This window comes from Xenopus laevis, chromosome 2L (genome assembly GCF_017654675.1).
Source record: "Xenopus laevis strain J_2021 chromosome 2L, Xenopus_laevis_v10.1, whole genome shotgun sequence".
Lineage (NCBI taxonomy): Eukaryota > Metazoa > Chordata > Amphibia > Anura > Pipidae > Xenopus > Xenopus laevis.
Window position 1 is genome coordinate 126,192,559 of NC_054373.1, and position 26,821 is coordinate 126,219,379.

Genomic DNA, 26,821 nt, shown 5'->3' on the forward strand with positions numbered 1-26,821 from the left:
AAAAAAACACACACAAGGTTAAAGGAAATCTCAAAACTGCTGTCTTGCTTGATATAACATTTTGTTCTCTAAAATGATTTTTTTGTTTTTTTTTTCTTACCTGGATTGCTTTTTGCTATCTTTAGTTGTAGCAACCAGAATATAGACAGATAGTGAGGTTAGAATGTATTTTTCTGCAGTCTGGTTAGTAATGCTGTATCAAAGCATAATTACCTAAAACATAAAAGATTTGCTTCATATGAATAGAGTAGATTATATGCCTCATATGATTGACATTTAATATCCCAAAAAATGTTAGAAGGTGCAGTCATTGTCTCCTGTAAATATTACATGCTTCCCCCCACCCTTTCTGCTGGCTGGAGCTGGGCACTAGTCCCTGACTTCTGGTTTTGTGGTTTATGTGTTAAGCGTATAGTGAAATTATAGGAAATGCTGAGTTGGATGGTAAGCAGACTGTTTAACTGGAGTTAATTGGGAAGTATCTCAAGTCTGCTTGCATATTTGGTGGTTAATATGAAGTAATGCAAGATGTTTGAACCATGCATGAACTCAAATACACTATTCCAGGGCCAGGAAGCAGGATCAGGCCTCTGTGTTTCCAAGCTTGTTACAGCAGACATTGATATGGCTTTTGGTAGAATCAGTCCATTATTACAGCTATTGATATTGCATCTGCTGTAAGCATCACTTTGCTTGGATTTACTCACTAGGCACACAATGTAACTGGTTAATATTTCAAGTGAGCTTGCTGGTAGGGTCAAATGTTTGGTTCATACACTGTATTGTTCAACAACCATTAGTAAGGTGAAATTATTAAAGGGGAACTATCCAAAAAATGGAAATTTAATATAAGCTTCCACATACTGAAATAAGAAACTTTATAAATACAATAAATTAAACGTTTCGTATAATTTCTGAAATAATCAAGTTTATGTTCACTATCTCTCTCTATTCATCTCTCAGCATCTGTTTCTCTTCATTCTGTCTTCTTGCAGCGGTTGGGAGTCAGATATTTGTTGATAGTTAAGCTGGCCATAGACTCAAAGATCCGCTCCTTTGGCGACATCTCCAAACAAGCGGATCTTTCCCCGATATGCCACTAACGGCATGGCTATATCGGGGGTAATTCGAACGTTTGGCCGTATGGCCGAACGATCGCATTACGATACGCCAAGGGGCTCCGACGGGTCGGTCGGTTAAAAATCAAACCTTCCCAATCGATACCGTGGCCAGATATCGATCGGGAAGACCCGTCGGAAGCCCCCATACACAGGCATATAAGCTGTCAAATTGGTCCAAACGACCGATATCGGCAGCTTTAATTGCCCGTGCATGGCCACCTTTAGATCCAATATATCTTATAGGGGGACTTCTTTTCCCAGCAGATGAATTAGAACTCGCTCAATTACGGATTCCAGTACAAACAAAATCTAACAATAACTTTTGCACAAATTCTGCATGTAGAGAGACAGTATTTCTGATGATTTTAATAGAGTGAGCTCTACTACCTCTTCTAGTCAAAAGGAGCCCCCCTATAAGAAATATTGGATCTAACTGTCAACGATTATCTGTCACCCAGCTGCTGCATGAAGACCGAATGAAGAGAAAAAGTGAAGATGAAATTGATTATTTCACAATCAATACAGAATTTTTAATGGATTATATTTAGAAAGTTTCTTATTTCAGAATGATGAAGAGTATGTTACATTTTTATTTTCACTATAGTTCCCCTTTAAATTGGCAAGAAAGCTCATTGTCAGACAAACTGTTCGACTATTGATGCATGTATGTATTACCTTTCCATGCTGCACACTTTGGGCTTACTGTGTTACATGCACAAAACACAAAGATCAAAAAGTAACTCAAAAACCGAGGATCATTTTTGCTGGCAGCCATGTAATGTCACTGGTGTAGATACTAATATCTTATATATTAGAGATACTGAAGCATTTATTTAGTATAACTGCATTACAGGTATAGGGTGATTGATCCATCCATGGTCTTGTGACACTGTTGGCTGTTTCATAATTTGTAGATTGTCTCAAGAGTAGAAGAAAATATACAATAGTCATTACAACAACAACTTTACTGTACATAAATATTAAACACAGTTTACCGGTATGAGTGAATACTTTTTATTCAGAGACCTGTTTTTTTTATTCGATAGCTCACCGTTGTGGGGTATAAGTTTCATTTTTCAGAACTGCAATTTGGCGATGATCTTGACACTTTCTTCTGTGTGGGAGATTCTCATTTCACGCTTGAAACTGTCATTTGCAGATTTTCACATCTTCCCTGGAAATAGAATTATACTGCTGGAGCTGACACTGGATGACAGCTGCTTCTTGCAGTTTTTACTTACGTTGTTAGCTTTGGAAACTTTCTGAAAGCACTCATCTTGCAGTTTTCTCAACAAAAAGCTAACTGTTCGTTTGTTAAACAATGAATGCTCCAATAAGCACAACTATAATATCAAGGAACATTGGAAACTTATGTAAAACATTTTCTAAAAACATCTAACTGCAATACCTTTTAAACAAAGCATCCACTTGTCTTGTTTGTATGTAGTACATACCCAATATCCATCTTGAAAAACAAATACAGGGTACTAATTTTTGATAATAAGGGAATGTTAACAACCTAACATGCCTACTTGGTCTTCTGTTAATCTCATACTTCACCTTTTATGATTGCTTTTATTACTGTATAAGCGTGCCTTGCTCTCCATTGACTTTCTTACGTTATAAATCAATAACTTTTAGTAGGTTTGGGAGCATTTAAATGTGAAAGCTTTTTGTCCCATGCTTCATAAATATTCTGTAATAGTTAAAAGTAGAAGATTGGTGGTATTTTCCATTAACATCTGCTGCCTATTTGTGAACTCCCCTGTGCAAAAGAGCTGCTTAAAAGAAAAAAAAATCCAAAGGAAGTTTGTTTCTAATTTTGTACTCACTTTTATTATAGGGTGTGATCATATCACAGCCTTTTAGCATATGTGCATATGAAATACCCTTGCAAAACTGTGGACTGGGATTTACATAGTGAATGAAATAAAATACATTTATAAGGAGATAAATACATAGCTGATGAGGAGACTGTGATCCGAATTAAATACAGGGCAGCAATAGAATAACTATTTTTTAGAATTTTTTTTCCAACAAAACAATGGAATGCAGATCAGTTTTTTTTTGTTGACAGACAAGGGCACAGTATAGTGCCACTCCCTGCCTTTACACTTATTCAGCTTAATCCTGGCCCTCTGAATAGATAGATGCATATATATCTAAATAATACAGCTATGGGATCCGTTATCCGGAAACTTTTTATCCAGAAAGGCCATCTCTCATAGACTCCATTTTATCCAAGTAATCCAAATTTTTCAAAATGATTTTCTTTTTCTCTACAATAATAAAACAGTACCTTGTAGTTGACCCAAACTAAGATATAATTAATCCTTATTGGAAGCAAAACCAGCCTATTAAGTTTATTTAATTTGAATATAATTTTCTAGTAGACTTAAGGTATGAAGATCCAAATTACAGATCTGTTATCTATAAAACCTCATGTCCCGAGCATTCTGCATAACCGGTCCCATAACTGTATATGAAAAGAGAAAGAGTAAGGTAAATGTTCAGTTAAATACAGTACGAAACAAGGGGTGGATGCTCACGACACATTGAATTACGTTTCAGTAAGAAGTGCAGGTATAGAATCCATTATCCGGAAAGCTACTATCCAGAAAGCTCTGATTTATGGGATGGCCATCTCCAATCAACTCCATTTTAAGCAAATTATCTAATCTCTGTAAAAGACCTTTGTACTTGATGATTCCTACATGAATCCATATTGGTGGTAACGTAATCCTACTGGATTTATGTAATGTTTAAGTGAGCAGATTTAAGGTATGATGATCTAAATTATGGAAAGATCACTTATCCAGACAAAACCCAGGTCCAAAGCATTCTGAATAACTAGCTATGGCCCAGTTGTGGGTGTAATTCTGGGTTATGGGCCCTACTATATTGTGGTGATTATAACCCAAAAGAAGGAATACTTCTAGAAAGATAAAAACTCTGGCACTTTTTTTAATAAAAAATATTTTTTGACTGCTTTTGACTTTTAGATTTTGTGATACAAAGTATATATCCAGATTACTAGAGGCCTTCGCAAGTCATCCCAAGAGTCTTCAGTACCCTAAGAGTCTTCAGTTTAATACAACAAACTGTAAAGGTTAAACAACTTAATAAACAGAGCACCATTGCTACTAACATTCAAAAAATAAAGTAGTATATCTGACAGTGTAGAGTAACTCTAAAGGGTAACGGTGGAGGAATCCCCAAGAAGGGTCAAATAGATAACAGCAGTCTTGATGTGGGATCAAATTATGAATTTGGCGGTCGGTTTAGTTCAAAACAAAGGCACATTTTAATACTAACCCCTCACCTCATAAGTAATAAAAGACTACCTTTGTCTAAACGCAGCAATGTATGCAGCCAATAAGATGTTTGCTTTTATACAGGTGACTAGTAAACTGTTGTTTAGTTTTTCTAGGTGATTAGACCATTTGCAAACTTTGAACATTTTATTACATTAAGTTAAAAAAAATTGCAAACTAAGTTAGTAGAGAAATTAAGAAAACTTATTACACGGTTATTTTAAGGGTCACCATGACTTTATACTGAATATTAACATGATCCATTGCTCTAGTGCAGTAACCTATTAAGTAACAATACAAACTTTTTTCCTAGTCTACTTAACATCGCAAGAGTGTGTCTCAAGGGGCGTTATTTTGGGAGTCAAAACTAAACTGTTTATTCATTCTTTGTGTATTGGTAACATTTTTAAAGCATGATTATATAAAAAAAAATGCTGAAACACAAAGAAAACTGAGTCGCAGCCAAGGAAGCAATGTCATATATTATGTTAAAACAAATTGTTTGACACATCACAGATTTGAGAGATTCCTATATACAGAACCAGACTTATTTACTATTTTCACAGTGGTTGTGCAATCACTGGTGAGATAAAAGTTACTCCTACACATGATACATACATACATGATACACTTACAATTTTAAGGGATCTAGGGAACGAATAAAATGGTACATATAATTTTAGGTGGTGGTGTAGGAGAAAAGGTAATAAACTTATTTAAAAATTATGCGATTTTCTCAAACTGTTCTAATTAAGGAAGAGCCTAACTTTTTGCTGCATTATTAACTGTTTCATTATATAGATTGGAATTATATGCAGAGCTCTACACAGACACTTTCACTGTCCAGTTTCTTTGTGTTTGAGGCACAGGGAGACTAGCTTTTCCTGTGGATTTGTCTAATGGAAATATTAAGAGCTGAATGTATATTTATTTTACTTTTATTTCCTCAAGTCTCTGTGAAGGTACTAAACCAGCTAAGCTTGCAGTTTTAGGTTTGCCTAAGCAGCTTTTGCCCTCTGGTTTCCTGCCAGCAGGCTTCTTCATCACCTCCCACAGTCTCCTATTGTGTTCTTTTGAAGGGAAAGGGAAAGGGTCCAGGGACCACTAAAGGTATATTAAGCTAAACAGGTATAAGTTTAGTTTTTTTATAGCCTTTAAGTAGAAAGCGGTATTGTATACAGTTGAGTCCAAAGGTTTACTAACCCTATGCTATAGTTAAAAAGTTAAAAAATCTTTATTCTTATCATAATACAATACATATTACAGTAGTAAGTTTAATCACCAATAATAACCTATCAGGAGGATACTGGCCACCTGTTTTTAAAGCAAATTTTGGATATGGTTACTATACAGGCATCTGTTATCCAGAATGCTCGGGACCTGGGGTTTTCCGAATAACAGAACGTTCCATAATTTTGAGTATGCTAGAAAATCATACAAACATTTAATAAACCCAATAGGCTGGTTTTTCGTCCAATTAGAATTAATTATATCTTAGTTTGATCAAGTACAAGGTACTGTTTTATTACTACAGAGAAAAGGGAAATCATTTTTAAAAATTCCCTTATTTGTACCTTTCTCAATAACGGGTTTTCAGATAACGGATCCCATACATGTACCTGTTTATAGCACAAGAGGAGTTTGTTATATCTGCTTAGCAATGCCTTATCTCTGTTTGTATATAGGAATTACTAACTATAGATCCACCAAAGACACTTTGCTGTACCTTTGTTGAAAAATACAAACAATAAATGGTTATGGCTAATTAGTCATAGTATTTTAGCAAAGATCACAGTGAATTCTGTTGTTTGAATATTTGTGCCTGGGGTCAGCGCCCCCTTTACGAAAAAAAACATGTCACTCCACTGCATCACCATGTTACTTGACTTTCCCAGTTGTCCTTAGGGACTTTATTCTATTCTGCTGGTGCAAGTCTAAGCCTACCCTGGAAGACTGGAAAAGCCAGGTAAGGTGGAAGAGTTGCTCTGCAATAGAAAAGGCTTGTCAGTTCAGGGAACAAACTTACCAATTGAGTTATTAGGGTAATATCATATTGATGCAATCCTGTGAATTTGGCCTACCTTATTCTTTATTATTGTTTTAATACTATGCTATGAAACCATTCAGTGACCACATGTGCCATGTTGCTAGAGATATATTCATCCCAACATATCACCATTCAGATTGCCATTGATTTACTGACTGGAAATGGGAAAACCTAAACCAGACCAAATAATATCATTCTCAGTGAAATACCATATAGTTGATACTGCCTGTTCATACCATTTGCATGTTAAATGTGGTCAATAGTTGTCTCTAGTTGTATACAAGCAGTCAATTTAGACAGATGTCTTAACATAGTATTATTTTTACCTTTTTGTGCTCCGTAGTAGACAACACATGCCAGAAGGGATTGGGCAGGTGGTTTATTAAAGCTAATAAAGGCCAAGCAAACCACAGTATGTTACTGTAACAGCCCCTGTCTGTAAGTGTGAGTTGTATGTAAGTCAACTGTATGTTACTTTAGGACTGCCTGTATATTCACGCTAGTATTTGCATTCAGATGATTAAAATGAATTGAAACAATGCATAGCCATTTTGTTAAATATGATACTTTTGTTCATGGCTGCTTTTGATATTTTCCTGCTGACATACTTTGTAATGCAATTGTATGCACTTTTTCTCATTGATCATTAGAATATTGACCCATTTCTGTAGCACCTTTTAAATATACACCATGTACCCTACACATAAAGTCACTGAGGCCATTTGTTCTTGCCTTGTTAGCAGTAATATTGGGCTTCTCCAGCATTTCTTATAGTCTTAAAGGTCTTTCTCAAGCTTGTCCATGGGCTGGGGCTAAGCTGTGTTTTTGCGTGCTTTATATTTATATAAATTGTTCCAACTGTGTTTACGTGTGTGATTTAGTGTTTTATTTTTTAATTTTCTTAATGGCCCAATTTATGGCATTAAAAAAAGAGAGCATATCTGCAACATTTCTGGCTTTGCCAGCTTGTTCCTGGACTACTTATTTAGTTATATTTTTAAATCAAGGCCAAGAGAAACATATCTGCGGTTCATATTAAACTGTGTGCAATTTATTTGTGATTCATCATGAGGATTCAGCTCATCCTGTAGCTGAGTTTATTTGAGGAAACATGGAAGGCTGTGTGTTTGTGTGGAGAATGTTTTTATTTATTTATTTATTTTAAAATGCTTTAAGTGCTAAAGAAAGTAATTGCTTGTGCTTTGACTCACAGGATAAGTGCATTTTGCTGACAGCTAAGGGGCTGATTACAGATAATAATGGAATGCATGTCTTGCCATGTTGCTTAAAAGCTGAAATTAATAAATTGTAGTGAAGAATAACTACATAGAAAAAAATGAGTCAAATTAAAGTAAAGTTTACCATGGACTGTTTCTGCACTAAATCATCTTATTTTTTCTAATTGGAGTATATTTTTTTATGTGAGTAGTCAAACCTTCAACACTCATCTAAGAAATTCTAGGAATTTATAAGTGGGGAGATTTAAATAGCATGAATTGGTGTGCAAAATGGTGTGCAAAAGAATGAAGACAGTGAGAATCAAGATGCATGCCACTGTTAACGTTCCCCTTAGCTCACCTTGGAAAATAAGATTGCAATGTATTAGTTTTTCCCTGTTGACTGGGAATGTGTTAGATTAGAAGGAAAGCTCATTAGATATACCTCTTAAAGAAATGTATATTTTGCCTTCAGTCTAGTCAGTGCAGACCTACTAGGCAAACTTCCAAATTATAGATCTAGATATCTATTTATAGATAGATATAGTTTATTCCACATTTGCCAAGAGAACCTAAGTGCCATCGAACAAAGTTGAAGCACTGGATGTAACCAGATGCTCATGTAAGCTATTGCTCTCAAATTCCCATGACATTGTGGCTGGCCATTGGCATTACTGAGGAGAAGTTTTTCAAAATTTCTTGTGAGGAATATATGCGAAAAGATGCAGGTTCACACAACTGTTCTTTTCAGGACCTTGCCCATTTGTTTGGTTTCTTAAGGGCTCTGGAGTTTCTGATGATTAATCCAGAATATTCAAAGGATAATGAAACAGGCATGGCCTTTTTGTCAGTGTCAGATTATATGAATGAGATATTCTGATAATGTAAAACAGGTTTTCATCCTAAAGTTGGAGAATGACTTATCACTGTAATTTCACATAACATAACTAATTTCTAATCCAGGGGAGTCTTGGAACATAAAATAACAATTCGCTGGTATTTGTTAATTTTTCTAGCGACAGTTTGTGTAGTTCATGTTTTTCATGATCCTTCTCCTGCATCTATGTAGAACTTTAGAAAGGCATTATACTTAAATCAGTTACGCTTGCTATGAACAAACATGTTTTTTGCTAACTACTTACCCTCTTTTTTTTTTTTTTCTAGGCAAAGCCAAAGCTGATTGAACCCATCGACTATGAAAATGTGATTGTTCAGAAGAAAACCCAAATTCTGAATGATGCACTGCGAGAAATGCTCTTGTTCCCCTATGATGACTTTCAGGCAAGTTACAATATACACTTTCTTAGGTGATATTAGTTAGCTGGTGTGGGAGCTACAAATGGGAAATAGGTGTAAAAGCAATATTTTCTAGCTATTTATGAGTGACTGGCTGAAAAACGAAAATATAGAATTATGAGTGACGGTAGGTAAGCTGTAGACTTTGACACAATGAAACCTTTTTAGCAAGCTTTCTATTTTCTGGAGGAAAATGCTTGTGGAAAAAGAGATACATCAATCCCTAAATCAATTCAGATATAATTTTAGTAACAACCACTAGCTTTGTCCGAATATGTCGTCTACCATGTTGTCTAACGTGCCAATGATGGGAGTATTTTTTCAGTTCTTATTGAAATGCTTTATTTTGGTATGGGATTGATGGACAGACTTAAAGTAGATTCTTTTTTACTAGCTAGTCTGTCTTTAGCTATAAATTGTGCAAGTTGTACACAGCTGTGCAGATACCATAAAAGCAAAAGCTTAGAGTACAAAAATATGTTCCAAGAGCAAAAGTTTAAATAAATGTTTTTTATGTAAAATGTTGTCTTTTGGTCATCTAAAAACAGTTTCTGGCCCTTCTTTTGGGAGATTGAGAAATTAAGTAAAATCATAGAAAGCAACTTCTTCTCGTATGGGTGCTAATAATATTGATATTATAGATATATAACTCTTTGTGTTGGCTCAACGACAGATTTGTGTTTCTCTTTGAAGATAGTGACTAATCTATGCCAGCTGTGGACACGTATTTTTTTTTGGCCTATTAGACATTTCAAGGATTATCAATAAGAATAACACATTGCTTTGTATTTCAACACTTAAACAGTGCATTCACTTAGTTCCATTATGGCATTTGTGTTGTGCATGTCAGTACAGTGTCGGACTGGCCCACAGGGATACCTGGAAAACTCCCGGTGGGCCCAGGTGTCAGTGGGCCCTCCTGCTTCAAAACATTTGGCATATTTCATCGCCATTCCCTATTTCTATGAGAACTAAGAGACTAAATAGATTGAATAATAGATTATAGCATGTAAACAAAAGAGACTAGCAAAAAAGAGGTTGCACGAGGAGAGGCATTATAATAGTACTGAGAGTGGGCCCCTGGTCTAAGGTTTTTGGGTGGGCCCCTGGTGTCCCAGTCCGACACTGTGTCAATATCATTACGTATAATAAAATATGCAAAGAGGTATATATGGAATATTCTATATACAGTATGCCCACATCTAAACATACAGCAAACTGTTAAACCTACTTAAATGCATCTGCCATTGCCCGACATTTTTGCACAGCCTCACTACCATTTATTTCAGGTGAAAATACCTTCCTTCCTGTCTAATGGGGCGCTCATCACTATGTGACAAAATATTTTCTCCTAAAGGTCTGTCATTTCTAAAGTTATGGTTCTTTATAGTGGCATTGCTCCAGACTCGGCTTTGTTAGTATTCCCTTGTTACATATTTCTTTTATCGGCTGCACGTCTCTGTGCTTTTTCCAACTCGCTTATATAAACTACACTACAGACTCAAGTTGAGGTCTTATTAAGGATTTAAAAAGAGGCAAATGCCAATTCCTCAAGTCACTGCTCTTTTTATACAATAACACTTGATAATCATTGGCACACTTTGCCTACCTTTCAGTTGTAGAGGCCACCAACACAATTCCATAAAGTGTTTAACATGTAAAACTAGCGTTCCTGTGTGTTTACTGAAATGCATAATCTTGCCTTTATTAACATTGGATGTTATTTGCCAATTTTCTGGACAGTGTTCAAATGGATTCAAACAATTCTGAACAGCAGAAACATCCTGCGTGGAACTTATTGTTTTGAACAGTTTAGTAACATCAGCCAGCCTCAAGGTAGTTTATGAATACATTAAAAAGCAATGGACATAGGACAGAATCATGATGTTCTTAATTAACAACATTGGGCCAACCAGAAAAGTATTATCCATTAGATTACAAAGAGGTAAGAGGTATGAAACTTATCTTTTAGCTAGTCCTTTATCCAAGTATTATATTTCAGGCCATTATTCCATAATTAAACCAGTAACCCTTTTTGTGGGACTACACCAAAGGCTTTAACAAAATAGAAGCAAATCATATCTACTGCCATCCCAGTTTCAATTCTTCTGCTTGACTCTGTGTAGAAAGCAATTTAATCTGTCTGTCAGGATATGTTACATATAAAGTAGTGATGTGCAAACCAGGTCAAAACATGTGCGTCAAATAGATACAGACTGAAAAATTCCCCACCACGTTGCATTTGGACTGAATGTGGATCACCACTGCCCAGCCGCTGCACATATAACTCTTTGTCAGAGAATGGGCCCCTTAAATTACTTCCTACATTGCACTGCCCTCTGATGTCAGCTGAGGTGTGGGGGCTTTGCCTGGGTTTAGAAACGATGGTTAGAGTGGGTGCACGTCACTAGTATAAACATAGTATACTGTTGTGATTCAATACCACATCTTATCCCTTAAAGGGGTGGTTCACCTTTAAAGGGGACCCGTCACCCAAAAAAAACATTCCAAATCCAATTTTATCACATTAGTCAAGCAAAATGAACTTTAATTACACTATATAAATTATTTGAATTTTGTTTCCTTCAGTCTGGGAATTCATAATTATAGCAAGCAGGAAGCAGCCATTTTGTGGACAGTTTTATTAAGGCAAGCCTTGCATCATCTCAGAATCTTGTTTGTGCACCAGAATGGGGGACCTGATGTCCATTCCTTGCTCTGGCTACACAATTAAACGGTAAAGAGAACAGGGGGAATGTGTGGAGAGCAGTGACATGTAGGAAGTGCTGAATGGAAAGTGAAAGTAATTGTCTGCCCCACCTCTATGCCACTGGCATAGAGGAGGGGCAGACAATATTTGATTGACTGCTGAGATTTTTAAATGAGCTTACAACAGCTATGAATGCTTTAATAAAAAATAGAAATTGGATTTCATGTTTAATTTGAAAAGGACTTTTATTATACATATTTTTGTTTCTGGATGACAGGTCCACTTTAAATTAACTTTTATTTTGTTATAGACCAATTATTATTATGTTATATGACCAATTCTAAGCAACTATTCAATTGGTTTTCATTTATTTCTTCTGATTCTTTGCAGCTTTCAAATGAGCTTCGCTGTCCCGTTCTAAAAAAACAAATCCTCTGCAAGGCTACAAATGTATTGTTATTGCTACTTTTCTCAGTCGGCCCTACCTGTTAGTGCAAGACGACTGGGTTAAGTTTCTCCTCCTGGATGCAGGACAAACTGAATAAACTTTCTCCAATCCCCTTTGTCCCTCTGGCTCCACCTTCTGATCCAGTTTTTTCAGTTTGTCCTTCTAGGAGGCAGCAATTCTCCTCTCTCTACAATCAACTTATTTTATTAATTTATTATTTTCCTTTCAGCAACATTAAAGACACTACAACGGATTATAACAAGGTTGAGCCCTGGTTTTCATAACTTGTGTGCTCCCAGAAGAAATCTACATAAATCTGAGTTGAGCCCCTTGTGCGCGCTCCTATTTGATTTATCAGGACTTCAGCAGTGTGAACGTACCATTCAGTTCACACCGTTTTTCGGATCCCATACCTTTGTCATCATAGTGTGAGGTACGTCGGTAGAGCCCTATAGCGTGCTCCCCACACCACTGATATAATCTGTTAGAAACTCCCTCACAGATCGCTCTGTTGGCAAGGTTGAGCCCCAGCGTAACTCCCGGTTCAAAAAAACCGGAAGGGAGGTTTGGCGCCTTCACTACCAGAGATGGATAGCGTGAATACCCGCGAACGCAGCATTGCACCATATCCGGTTCCGCCTGAGTATGCGATTTCAAGCGCAATTACAATTGCTTATACCACAAGGTCAGTGCTACCATACCAGGTGTCCAGCTACACGGGGGTCCCTTCTAACGGAACAAGACAAGTAAATCCGCACTAGCGGAGTTAAGGTAGCAATTTTCTTTTTATAAGACATCAACTTACGGCAGTTCTATCTAAGCCTACATAATGGCTAACCCCAATAAGTAATTACTATCCTTAATAGAAGAGATAGACCTCCCGGACAAGCCTAGAAAGCTCAAGGCCAAAGTAAAAAGGCTACAAAAGGCCCCACAAAATATAGAGATCGTTCTCCTTCCCTTACATCTAGGGATAATCCGCCTGACCATAAGCACACGGTCACAGCAATTGTATATGCTCCCCAGGACCCACAGTCCTCACAAGCAGCACAAGTAAAGGCTAATCTTATGCCTCCAGTCACAGATCTGTCACAGATAATGTCATGGATACAAACCACTATCCAATCTTCAGTGAAACAAGCAGTTTCTGCCCAACCCATCCCAGAATCATGCAAAAAGAAGAGGAAGCGCTCTCCCTCTCCTGCATAAGATTCTGATTCTAATTCATATCACTCCTCAGAGGAACCAAGTGACATAGACTCAGATGAGGGTTCTTCATCAGACAGCCAATCTACTGGTTCTAACAAGCCATCTAGGCAACCAGACGAAATTTAAAACATCCTTAAGGATATTTTTGCTACCCTAGAAATGTCCAAGGTGCCAATTAGGCAATAGTGCAAAAAAACCAAAGACATTTTCTGCAAATCAATAGCCAATTATGTTGAATCACAATGGCAACAACCAGAGCGTATCCAATACTGGACGAGTACAAACATTGGGACAATTCCCAAGGTGGACCCTCCCATAGTCAGACTAGCACACAACACTACTTTACCAGCAGAAGATGCAGGCTCCCTGAAGGGCCCTATGGACAAAAAAATAGATGCTGCATTGAAATGTGATTTTCAAAATGCAGCAGCCATCTTGAGACTGACAGTGGCATCGGCAACAGTAGCAAAGAAAGCAAAATACTGGTGCCAAGAGATTTTAAAACAACCCCCAGACTCCCCCGAACAATTTACCGCAGCACTAGAAAAGATAAAGACCGCTCTATCCTTTTTAGGAGAGGCGGCTACAGAAACCGCAAAACTCACCCACCAAATCCTCTGCAGCATCAATGGCTAAGACAATGGTCTGGGGACACAGCATCCAAACACAAACTTACATCGCTAAAGTTTAATGGAAGACAACTGTTTGGACTGGAGCTTAAACAGATATCGGATGTCTCAGGAGGAAAGGGTGCTTTTCTGCCACAAGGCAGGCGATCTAGACTAGACTTTCATAGACGAAATTACCATCACAGATATAATCCCATAGGACAACCCTGGTCATCTTCGGCCAGCCAACAGCAAAGGTCTCCTAGATCACAACCATAGCATCAGCCAAGCAGGAGGTTTAAAATCCCAGTCCAGACCTACCCGGAAGAATACACCGGTTAAGGGACAGGACTCCTGACTCTCAAGAAAGCATTCAAAATCAAGTTGGAGGAAAGCTCGGCGACTTTACAAGACAATGGAGAGACTCAACAACAGACAATTGGGTGTTAAACATTCTAGAACACGGTTACACTATTCCCTTCAACACAAAACCAAGAAGGTACTGGTTCTCCCAATCCTTCCAACTCAACCAAACAAAGGGCTCTCATCGGCATCTTGACAGATCTCCAAAACAACAACGTCATCATACCAGTTCCAAAAGAGTTCCGCTTCCACGGATTCTATTCAAGTCTATTCTTGGTGCCAAAGAAAGACGGAGGTTTTCGCCCAGTTCTCAATCTCCACACATTAAACAGGTTTGTAAGATGTGACCGTTTCAAAATGGAGTCTCTTCCCGCAATCATAAAAAGCCTAAAACCAGGTATATTCATGTCCAAAATCTGTATCAAAGATGCTTATCTGCATATACCCATTCATCAATCTCACTAGCGTTTTCTATGATTTGCAATAGAACATTTCTGAGCTCTTCCTTTCGGCTTGACGTCCGCACCCAGAGTATTCACCAAAGTTCTAGGGGCATTGCTAGCGACTCTTCGGTTAAGAGGTATTCGTGTGACAGCCTACCTAGACGAACTCATAGTAGTAGCGGACTCAAAGGCAGAAGCCATTCGACACACAAGAGACTGCCTAGACACACTTCAGCACCACGGTTGGCTCAGTGAATATAAAGTTCCTGACTATAAAAGTAGCATTTCTACTAGCTATCTGTTCAGCCAGGTGGGTATCAGACCTGGCAGCACTATCTCACCAACAACCATGGACTATTTTTCACAAAGACAAAGTGGTACTTCGTACTTTTCCTTCTCACCTACCAAAAGTTACTTCAGATATCCATCTCAACCAAGAGATGATACTGCCTTCATTTTGTCCTAAGCCACAGGGCAACATGGAAAAGAAATTACATACATTAGATGCAGTAAGAGCACAAAAATTCTACATTCACAGAACGGCAGACTTTCGCAAGTCAGAGACATTACTAGTATTGTTAGGTGCCAGCAAGAAAGGTTTACCAGCCTCAAAACGCACTATAGCTAGATGGTTAGTGACAACTATTCTAGAAGCCAACAAATCCATGGGACAAGCAGTTCACTTTCTGATCAAAGCACCCTCCACTAGAAAGGTGAGTGCCTCATGGGCATTCCACAATCAAGCTTCTTTAGAAGCTGTATGTAAATCAGCTACATGGAGCTCAGTACTTACGTTTTCAAAATTTTACAAGTTAGATGTAACAGCTTCTTCAGAAGCATCCTTTGGCAGGAAGGTGCTACAAGCAGCTGTAGCGCATAAATAGCTCCTGTCTAGTTATACAGTATATAGTTTTTTCCAGATACACTGCAATTCTGTTACAGTTCAGTTTTTGTTAGTACCCACCCAAATTTTTTTGACGGCTCTGGGACATCCCCAGTCGTCTTGCACTGACAGGTAGGGCCGACTGAGAAAGGAAGATCCCGTACTGTCAGTGCAGCATTTCTCCCATGGGGTGCCGGTTTTTGCTGCACGGCATTCATAGTAAGGGAGTTAGGTTCTTCTGTCTCCACCAGCAGGCTTGGATCAGAAGGTGGAGCCAGAGGGACAAAAGGGAATGGAGAAAGTTTATTCAGTTTGTCCTGCCTCCAGGAGGAGCAACTTAACCCAGTCGTCTTGAACTGACAGTATGGGCCTATGAGAAAAGGATCTTCCTTTTGTTACTGATCTTTCTATTCAGACTCTCTCCTATTCATATTCCCGTCTCTTATTCAAATCAATGCATGGTTGCTAGGGTAATTTGGGCCCTAGTTACCAGATTGCTTAAAATGCTAAATAACTCAAAAACCTTCAATAACAAAAAATGAAAACAAATTATCTCAGAATATCTCTCTCTATGTCTTACTAAAAGTTATCTCAAAGGTGAACAACCCCTTTAATATCCCCTCAAAAATCTTTCCTTCACAGATGTGAAACTAAGAGGCATATAGTAATGTGAACAAGATTTGTTGTTGTTTGTGTGCCTTTTTAAGCACTGCATTGCAATTTGCCAGTCTCTTGTTGCAATGTCAGCTACCAAAGCACCATGGAAGATTAAGTAGTCTAGCAGCTACAGTTATGCTCTTTTTGTACGTGCCATCAATTTGTTGATCTTTAACTTCTAAATGATGCAAACATTTGCTTAACCCTTTAAGTGCCTGACAAATTTCACTTGCACCTAGTGCAATGTATTGTTAGGTCTACTAAGGAAGCCTTCTAGGAGTAAACAGAACACAAGACGCAGTTCAAAGCCTCAGCATCCACCCTTTCCATCATCAAAGTTTCAAGGCACCGACACCATGACTCCACTCCAACACACTCATGCTTTGTTTTATTTTGTGTGTATATATATATAATATATATATATATAGATATATAGATATATAGATATATAGATATATAGATATATAGATATAGAGATATAGATATAGATAGATATAGATAGATATAGATATATAGATATATATATATATATAGATATATTCAAGAGGGACCAGTACTCCAGATTATTTATAGTCACCAAAATATTTATTATACCATCACTGGGCTTCCAATGTTTTCGGCCCACATTGGGGCCGTTATTAATTATTTATTTATATATATATATATATATATATATATATATATATATATATATATATATATATATATATATATTTCTATAAAAATAAATATATTTAAATAAATTTAAAACTGCACTCACAGGCAAAAACATGGCAACATTCGGCCTTGAGGAGACCAAAATGTTGGTTAAATAAGTTACCAACTATATATATATATATATATATATATATATATATATATATATATATATATATATATATATATATATAGTTGGTAACTTATTTAACCAACATTTTGGTCTCCTCAAGGCCTTCCTCATGATTTGAGACCGAATGTTGCCATGTTTTTTACCTGTGAGTGCAGTTTTAAATTTATTTAAATATATTTATTTTTATAGAAAAATATATATATATATATATATATATATATATATATATATAAATAAATAATAACGGCCCCAATGTGGGCCGAAAACATTGGAAGCACATATAGACCAAATGTACAGGAACGCACAACCAAAAAGGATCCAAAGGCTGGGTGCCAGTCTGTTAAATATGCAAATCTTTCCTTCGATGACGGCACTCCAAATACAATCAAACTTAGACAGTCAATTCAATTCATATAGGTTTATTTTGGTGGACCAACGTTTCGATTCCGCACAGGAATCTTCGTCAGGGTGAGAGTGCCAAACACAGATTGCCAATTTAAATGTACAAAATGGCGCCAAAAAGTCATTGCTAGGGTGCCTAGCAACACCAGTGTCAGGAAAGAAAGTTGACCGTGAAGTGAAACAGAGGAAGAGAAAACACGCAATACCCACCAGCGAACCCCCCTTACCTGTAAGCGCACCTATTACGGCAAAGGCAGGATCAGTGTGCAGCTAGAAAGAGTAACTCCGTCCTACGTTCCTATGGAGGTGAGCCGGCAGCCCTGAAGCGCCAGGCGGGTCATGTGATCAAGACGCTCCCCCTGTTGCTAGGCAACCTTAGCTGTTTCCCGGTCTGCGTGCGCCTATGGTCATTTGCATACCAGGACCGGTGACAGCTCCCAGCGCAGAGCGCAGGGAGCTAGAAACGGTCACTGGCCGTTAGCAAATTACGTCCTTGTGCAGAGGAAAAGCAAACAGGCATCAAACCCAACATGGCACCGTAGCTGCAAATCAGTATCGGTGTTAGTTGGTTCTGCCTTGCGGTTGGCTAGGGATCTCAGGGGGTGGTACAATATGAGTCTATCACACGGACACCTGCATACTCACATATAGGAACTGGGGTCTCAGTCAGCACAATATCAACGAAACATCAGGCAGTAAGTCCCGACACTAGCCAGAGGTAGCGACACATAATAGTCGTGCAAAGGGGTACTCCTGCTACCCGCTAAGCTACGGGGGGTATTTTGCAGGTACAGTAAGGCGTGAGAGAAGCAAGAGAAGCAAGGAAAGGATAAAAGGATAAAAGCAATATCTGTGAATGCAGACAGAGTACTGTGTAGGTTGTTAAACAGGCAGTAAGATGATGTTATCACAGTGCATAAGGGGAAATATATCAAACAGGGAGAGATATAAATGACAAAGGAGCACATCGATAATCTGGTTCAAAAGTCCAGGAGTTGACCTTCTTCACAACTCCATAGTAGGATTGTCCTGGTAGGTGAGGGAGGATCAGATCTTTATAAGAAACAGCCAAGAGGAAGTGTTTCATTCAATCCACGTGGGGCTACCGTGTCTAGTTTGTAAATCCATCTGGCTTCCATCCTAAGTAGCGATTGGTCCCTGTCACCACCCCTGTCCAGGGGGGGTTGGTGATCTATGGCCATACATCTGAAAGTTGGCAAAGAGTGACCTTGCAATAAAAAGTGTTTGGCCACTGGTTGTAGTGCCTTTCTTTCCTTCAAAGCTTTGCTGATAGAAGACCTGTGATTAGCAATACGTTCTTTTAGAGTAGTGCTGGTCTTTCCTACGTAATACAGACCACAAGGACAAGTTATGAAATACACAACAAATGATGATGAGCAGCTCAGGCGATGTGGAATCTTGTATCGTTTTCCTGTGTGGGGGTGAGGGAAATCAGGGCCAGTGAGAAGACTTCTGCATGTCATGCAGTCCGGGCATTTGTAGCAACCTAGTTTCTTCTGTGTGGTTAGCCAATTGGTTTAGATATTAGGGGATTTAATAAAGTCCGTACGTACCAGTAGGTCCCTAAGGTTCTATCTCTTCTGTATCCAAACATAGGTTTGGGCATGTGGTGGAGAGATAGGGAATCGTCCATGTTAAGCATTGGCCAGTGTTTATTGACAATTTTGGTCAAATTTTGGGAGGATTGCGAGTAAGTAGTTGAGAAAACCAGTGGGGCGTTTTGTTTTTCTTTCGGTTTCTTTGCTGTCAGTAAGTCGGCTTGTGTGCATTTTAATGCTCTTTCAAGTTGTTGGCATAGTAGATTCTCTGAGTATCCTCTCTGTAGAAATCTCTCAAATTTTGTGAATGTTTATATATATATATATATATATATATATATATATATATATATTTATATATATATATATATATAAATATATATAAAACAAACAAGGGAAAGTTGTGCTCACCACTAGTTTTTAAAATCATTAGGCGGGGGTGCAATGAGGGTGTGACCACAGAATACATATAGACAAATACAAGATTCCTCTGCACTCAACCCATTATCAATATATTTAAGACAGAGACATTTTGTGCATACTGCTACTAAAAATGCCTTACCCTTTAAACAAAACAGGGATTGTTTGTCCATATATTGCAATATATTTAAGCTGGCCAACTACGTCAGTCATCCCATATCTGGCCAGTCCTATGCTCAATTTTCATTTGATTCATTAAGAATTCTATGGTTTCATTATACATTTTATAAAAGGGATGAATACGTTTTACCTGCAACTTACTAGCTGCTTTCAAAGTAAAACTCCCAAACTTGGCTGCCCTTTTATTAGACACCAGTGGGATCACCTGACTATAGTTGGAGGGGGTGGGAGCTACAACATGGAGCTGGTCACTGCTCCTGTAGAACTATAACAAACAAGGGAAAGTTGTGCTCACCACTAGTTTTTAAAATCATTAGGCGGGGGTGCAATGAGGGTGTGACCACAGAATACATATAGACAAATACAAGATTCCTCTGCACTCAACCCTATTATCAATATATTTAAGACAGAGACATTTTGTGCATACTGCTACTGACAAATGCCTTACCCTTAAAACAAAACAGGGATTGTTTGTCCATATATTGCAATATATTTAAGCTGGCCAACTACGTCAAAGTCATCCCATATCTGGCCAGTCCTATGCTCAATTTTCATTTGATTCATTAAGAATTCTATGGTTTCATTATACATTTTATAAAAGGGACGAATACGTTTTACCTGTCTTAAATATATTGATAATAGGGTTGAGTGCAGAGGAATCTTGTATTTGTCTATATATATATATATATATATATATATATATATATATATATATATATATATATATATATATATATATATATATATATATATATCACATAGTTCACGTGAAGTGTAACAGTAGAAACAACTTATTACAGTGGAATTTAAAATGTAGTTCACTGTTACTACATTGCAATCCACTGGTATTTAGGGCCTTCACACCTGTTTATACCTGTAGTTCTAGGAAATAAGATGTTAGTAATGGCTATTATGTATAGTTATCAGCTGTCTCTGCACAGTGCAAATACTTTACCAGTTTGCTGTTTATAAATAGGATAACATAGTCATGGAGGTCAAGTTGTGTGTGTGTTGTTTTTTTTCTTCTTTCTTTTAATGAAAATCTGTTAGAAACATTTCCTCAGTGAAAGCATCCTGTTACTTATTTTTACCCTTACTATTTGTTTTAACATTGCATTGATAGCAATCTCAAAATATTTGGACCTAAAAGCAGGAAGCCAGGCCCTTAAGAGTACAAAGGTACTGGAAGACCCTGCATCCGTCCCCTCTGATAAATACAAAACATATGTAAAAGAGCACCCGTTTAATGTACAAAGCTGGGCTGTGTTCTTATTTTTTTTTTTTATCAGTATTGTATTTATTTTATTCTCCCTATTAAACCTTCCAATAGGATCCACTAAAAAGGCAGTATTTATGTCTCAAACACAATGTGAGTTTACAACTATGAAAAATAATTTAAAGGAAATAGGGTGGACCAGAAATGAGGATGTCAATTTTCCGTTAATTGCAAGTTGCTAATATAAGCCACATTGTAAAAAAAATATGCTGAAATCCACTTTTTAATGGTTCATTCTTTACATTATAGTTGGTATGTCTTGCAGCACTTTATGGGCCATGTACTAATGCCAAGTAAGTGCTAGACAGGAATGTCTTTAACATTTGTATGCATGCAAAGACACTTGAAGTGTTCCAAAAAGGGAACACACAATATGCACTAAGTTGTCTATACTGCCTCATAGCAACCAATGCATTTGATCTCTTAGTCAAACACTCAATTAGTCACACCAATAAATGTATAAAGCAGTCATACTGGAAAGTCACTCACATTTGCGAGCATTTTGCAATCAAAATAATGTGTAGTGTTCTAGTTCCACAATTACATGTGAAAAAATAGGAAATCAATTCAACTGTTGTAGTGGGATTCATCAGTTATTAGTAAGGAATAGCAAAAGGACAGACACTTCTTTCAGTAGCAATCACATTTATAGATAATTTTAAAATCATTCAGAAATTTTAATAATTGTATACTGTGATGTGGCTTATATGCTCTCATTATGAAAATAATACATTTCATGTGCACATACTCATTCCCAAATGGTGTTTGAGTGCTTATGAACATAGTATAGAATCCTTACTAAACGTATATTTGAAAATGTACTACATATATTTTATATGTGTTCTAGTACATGTTCTGCTTGGTTTACCAACAGATACAGTATAACAAACTCATGTGGTATTCTTTTTGACTATATAGATAGCAACACTAAGGCGGCAAGCCCGATACATATGCTCAACAGTCCCTGAAAATGCAGAGAAAGAAGCGCAGAGCCTTTTTGTCACTGAGGTAAGTACAGTATTGATTCCATATGTTTCTATAGAGGTGAAAATGAAAGTGAGAGTAAGACAATTTTTTTAGTATAATGAATACATGGCATTTGGGTCACACATGGGTACTGAGACAGACCTGGTTCCCAAATAATTATCACAGGAGGATGTATGCTTATCTAGTAATGTCAGTAAGGCTACAGCTTTTCAGAACTCCAAATGTTAATCTTGCATTGGGATTCATTATAGTCTTTTTCCATGACTGGATAGATAACTGTGATTGTACTTAAAAGAGAAGGAAAGGTAAAATACAAATGCAGTTCTTTATATTGTTCACAAAAGTGAAGAACTACTAACAATAACCCTGCCTCTATACGTCTTTCCCTTCAAAGAGCGATGTTAAAAATATTGCAAAGCACATAGAATACAGAAAACAGCCCTCTGACAGATCTAAATCTGCTATATCAGGTGTTTGCGCAGCATCAAGCATCCAAGCCCTGCGCATGAGCAAACGATCACTGCACTTCCTCTAGGCAAGCAATGATATTTTGGTCAGGTGGTAAAAGGCAACGTCATCGTTCACCTCTTGTTCTCCTATTTTACCAACATGCATTGGCAGCCGCAACACAACAGGGATTAACTTCAATGTCACGGTAGAAGTAATCGAAAGCAAATTGGGTAATTAAAGTATAGCAGTTCAGGAGGGGGGCATCCAAGCAAGTTTCCAGTAGGTATTACAAATTACCTTTCCTTCTCCTTTAAAAACTGAGCATGCTCTTTTAACTCTGTTTTACTTTGTCCTACCATTTGTCCTATCCTTTCTTCTTGTTTTTCACACATTCAGTATGAAGACATAATGTGCACAATGTGTAGTATTGTTTTACTAGGTGTCTCTGATCACTTTAGAGCAGGGATCCCCAACCTTTAGAACCTGTGAGCAACGTTCACAAGTAAAAGGAGTTGGGGAGCAACCCTAGCATGAAAAATGTTCCTGGGGTGCCAAATAAGGGCTGTGATTGGCCATTAAGTAGCCCCTATGTGGATTGTCAACCTACATTGAGGCTCTGTTTGGCAATACACCTGGTTTTTATACAACCAAAACTTGCCTCCAAGCCTGGAATTCAAAAATAATCACCTGCTTTGAGTCCACTAGGAGCAACATCCAAGGGGTTGGAGAGCAACATGTTGCTCACGAGCTACTTGTTGGGGATCACTGCTTTAGAGTAATCTGGGATACCTCTGATCCTGACACTGATATTGTGTTATTTATTTAGGTACAGGTATGAGACCTATTTTGCAGAATGCTTCGGACCTGGGGCTTTTCGGATAACTGATCTTTCTGTAATTTGGAACTTGATAGCTTAACTCTACTAGAAAATCATGTAAACATTAAATACATACATAGGCTGGTTTTGTTTCCATTAAGGAATAATTATATCTTAGTTTGGATCAAGTACAAGGTATTGTTTTATTAAAGAGAAAAAGAAAATAGTTTTTAAAAATTTGGATTATTTGGATAAAATGGAGTCTGTGGGAGATGGTCTTGCTGTAATTCAGAGTTTTCTGGATGACTGGTTTCCGGATAACATATCCCATACCTGTACCTGGTGTGACCTGTCGGTTGTCTCTTAGTAAACACACATACACGCACAGTTGAAAATACATTGGTATACACATATGTATAATGCTGTGGCATTGTAAGTGAGATCTTCTGTCTTTTCCCTTTCAGTTTTAGACAGTGTTTTTAGACAGTGTTCATTTAAGGTTTTCGGCAAAATATATAAATGGCACCAGGCATCAATTACCACCCACCTTTACATTTCCTTTGGTTTTTGTCCTGAATTGGATTTTGTTGTCTCAACGTCTAAGAAAGTTATTGTATTTTTGGCAATCATTATTTATACAGCACCAGCAAATTATACAGCTCTTAAAATAATTTTAAATAACAAACAGGGGTCAAACAAGTAACTGACAAGGGTTACAGAATGAACTGTAGGGTTAGAGGGCCTTGCTCACATAATACATAAATGGAATCAATATGTAGAAACTTGCATAAACACACACAGAGTAATATGGCTAATTGTATCTATATGGAAGGTGTATTAAAGCATGTTTTTGGAAGGCATTTACTTCCTGTAGTCAAAATCAGAAGCTCAGTAACTAGGATTATAGAAAATGTTTACATAGATGTATTTATAGCAGTAGCCTCTGTAGCACTAGGTAACTTTCCAGTTGCACTAAAGCATCAAATAAATGTGTTCACATTTACTACATGCTTTGCAGTTGCTTGTAGGCAAGGAGTTTAGGGATATTAAAGGAGAATTCAACCCTTAACTAAAAAAACACTACCCTAAGTAGACCCCTCAGTGCAGATTCAGGGATAGCAGTTCACGGCAGCCATCTTCCTGGTCTTCGGCAATCTGAGACTGAGACCGACGAAGCGGCAAATTCGCAGTTGTAGCATTTTCCCGGTTCGCAACAACTGCGCATGCACCGAAATAGACGGAAATGGCTGAAGAAGATAGTAAGACCCAGAAGATGGCTGCCGTGAACTGCGATCCCTGAATCTGCAAGAGGGGTAAGTAAAAAGTTAGGGGAATTTCCCCTGGTGTAGCAGCTAGGCTGGGGGGAGGAGGGAGGGGGTCTATGTAGGGATGGGTTTTTTTTAGTTAAGGGTTGAATTCTCCTTTAATATCCCAAAACTCCTTGCCTACAAGCAACGGCAGAGCATGTAGTAAACTTGAACACATTTATTTCATGCTTTAGTGCAACTGGAAAGTTACCTAGTGCTACAGAGGCTACTGCTATAAATATATCTAGAGTTTTTTCTTAGTTAAGGATTGAATTCTCCTTTAAAGAGGATGTTCACCTTTTAATTTAACTTTTTATGTGATGTAGAGAGTGATACTCTGAGACAATTTGCAATTGACTTTCATTTTTTATTATTTGTGTGTTTGAGTTATTCAGCAGCTCTCCAGTTTGCAATTTCAGCATTTTGGTTGCTAGGGCTCAAATTACCTTAGCAACCATGCATTGATTTGTTTAAGAGACTGGTATGTGAACAGGAGAGGGCCTGAATAGAAAGGTACGTAATACAAATTAGCAATAACAATACATTTGTAGCCTTACAGAGCATTTGTGTTTAGTTAGGGTCAGTGACCCCCCCCCATTTGAAAGCTTGAAAGTGTCAGAAGAAAAGGCAAATAATTCAAAAACTATAAAAAATAAATAAGGATGATCAGTTGAAAAGTTGCTTATAACTGACCATAATATAACATACTGAAAGGTGAACCACCCCGTTAACCTATCTGTAGTGATTACCCAAGCTATTCAGTTTTCCAGCAACAACTTTTGTGGGAATGCTCCCCAGGCCTTCTTACAAATCATTTAGAGGTTATATCGCTGCTGTTCTTCTTTCTTAGCAGTCATACAGGGGCAGAAGTTTTTCCAGTTCTCAATGTTGTGGTTATTGATCTGGCCAATGAAATGGGGTTGAATGTAGAACATGACCGGGTTTAGCGCATGTGTTAAATTTGGAATCAAAGGTTACCAAAGGCAGCACCATTGTATGAGCTTGGAGGGGGGTATGGGATGTGCACATTGCAGAAAATTTGTTACATGTGCCACACAGTTTCTGTAATGGGCATGTGTCTATATTGTTGTAAAGAAGGGCATCACCATGATGTGTGCCTATAATGGATGCACACTACAGTTCACACTTATCTGGGAGTTGTTCTGTGCCCTAAAAATGCAGGTATTGTGCTGTTTCATTATCCCCTTAAGTATAAAGAAGAGTCAGATCATTGACCTAGTCCGGCTACATTGGGCTGAGCGCTCTCTATGCCCCCCCAGGCCGATGATTCGATCACAGCAGGGGCCTAGTAGACATTCATAGGACTTGACAGGGTTAACATCTTGATGTGCTTCTGGGCAGATTTTCATAGCTGCCCAAATGATATCCTTCTGATTCACACCAAAGAGAGTTCAGCAAGCTGTAACTGTGCCCTAGCAAGCATAAGCAACAGTTAAAATTCCAAGCCTGAGGGTAGTAGACCATAAAAAGTAAATATAAAAAAATAATAATTAAGGGCATATTTAAATGCCTGAACATTTTAAGTGAAGAACAGTTTTCTTTCAGCAGCCTGTCAGTTGTTAAAAATTCATAGAAATTTGCTAATAATTTTACTGTTCTAACTAATTAAACAGAACCCTGATAATTGTTTTCCCATTGTTTCTTCTCTTTAATCAGTGTATTAAAACATATAATTCTGATTGGCATGTGGTCACCTATAAACATGAAGAGTACTCTGGAGATTTCCGGCAGTTGCCTGGGTGAGTATGTACTATGTGTCCAAGGCTATTGTGATCTTAAGATCTACAGTTAGTTTAGCAGTTGAATTTGATGGACATTTGTCTTTTTTTTTTTTCAACTCAAATTAACTATGTTTTGAGAACAGTTAAATGAAAATGGTGATCGATAAATGTTGCAAAGTGTATGCTTACTGAGCACTTGCAAAACTGCAAAAGAAAGCATACAGTGTATGGCAAAAGTTTTTAGCTTGATCGTTATTCTGTGAAGGTTCTCTTTCATCCAGGTCACGGTGTACAGTACTATAGTTTTAAGTCAAATCAACTGGACTTGCTGTGTTTTTTTTTTTTTTTGGAGACATGTATTTCCAGAAAGATCTTTGTACAAGTCATTTAGAATGACTGCCAGTTGGATGACTAGCAAAACGTCTTCAAGAGAAAAAAAATACTGCAAGTCCAGTTGATTTGACTTATTTCTATAGATATACTTGTTCATTATTATTAGTTACTGTAATTGGCTATAAATTCTTTGATTTGTTTGG

The 26,821-nt window shown here is 37.5% G+C and overlaps 1 protein-coding gene across 22 annotated transcripts in view; it reads left to right on the top strand.

The window, feature by feature from the left end:
• Positions 1-26,821, top strand: part of dock9.L (dedicator of cytokinesis 9 L homeolog) — a 153,531-nt gene that overhangs the window by 50,292 nt on the left and 76,418 nt on the right. For all 22 annotated transcript variants that reach the window (NM_001112887.2, XM_041580775.1, XM_041580762.1 and 19 more), the window contains exons 2-4: positions 8,864-8,980; positions 21,901-21,990; positions 26,221-26,303. In NM_001112887.2, the coding sequence (NP_001106358.2) occupies positions 8,864-8,980; positions 21,901-21,990; positions 26,221-26,303 (290 nt within the window). The remainder of the gene's footprint in view (positions 1-8,863; positions 8,981-21,900; positions 21,991-26,220; positions 26,304-26,821) is intronic.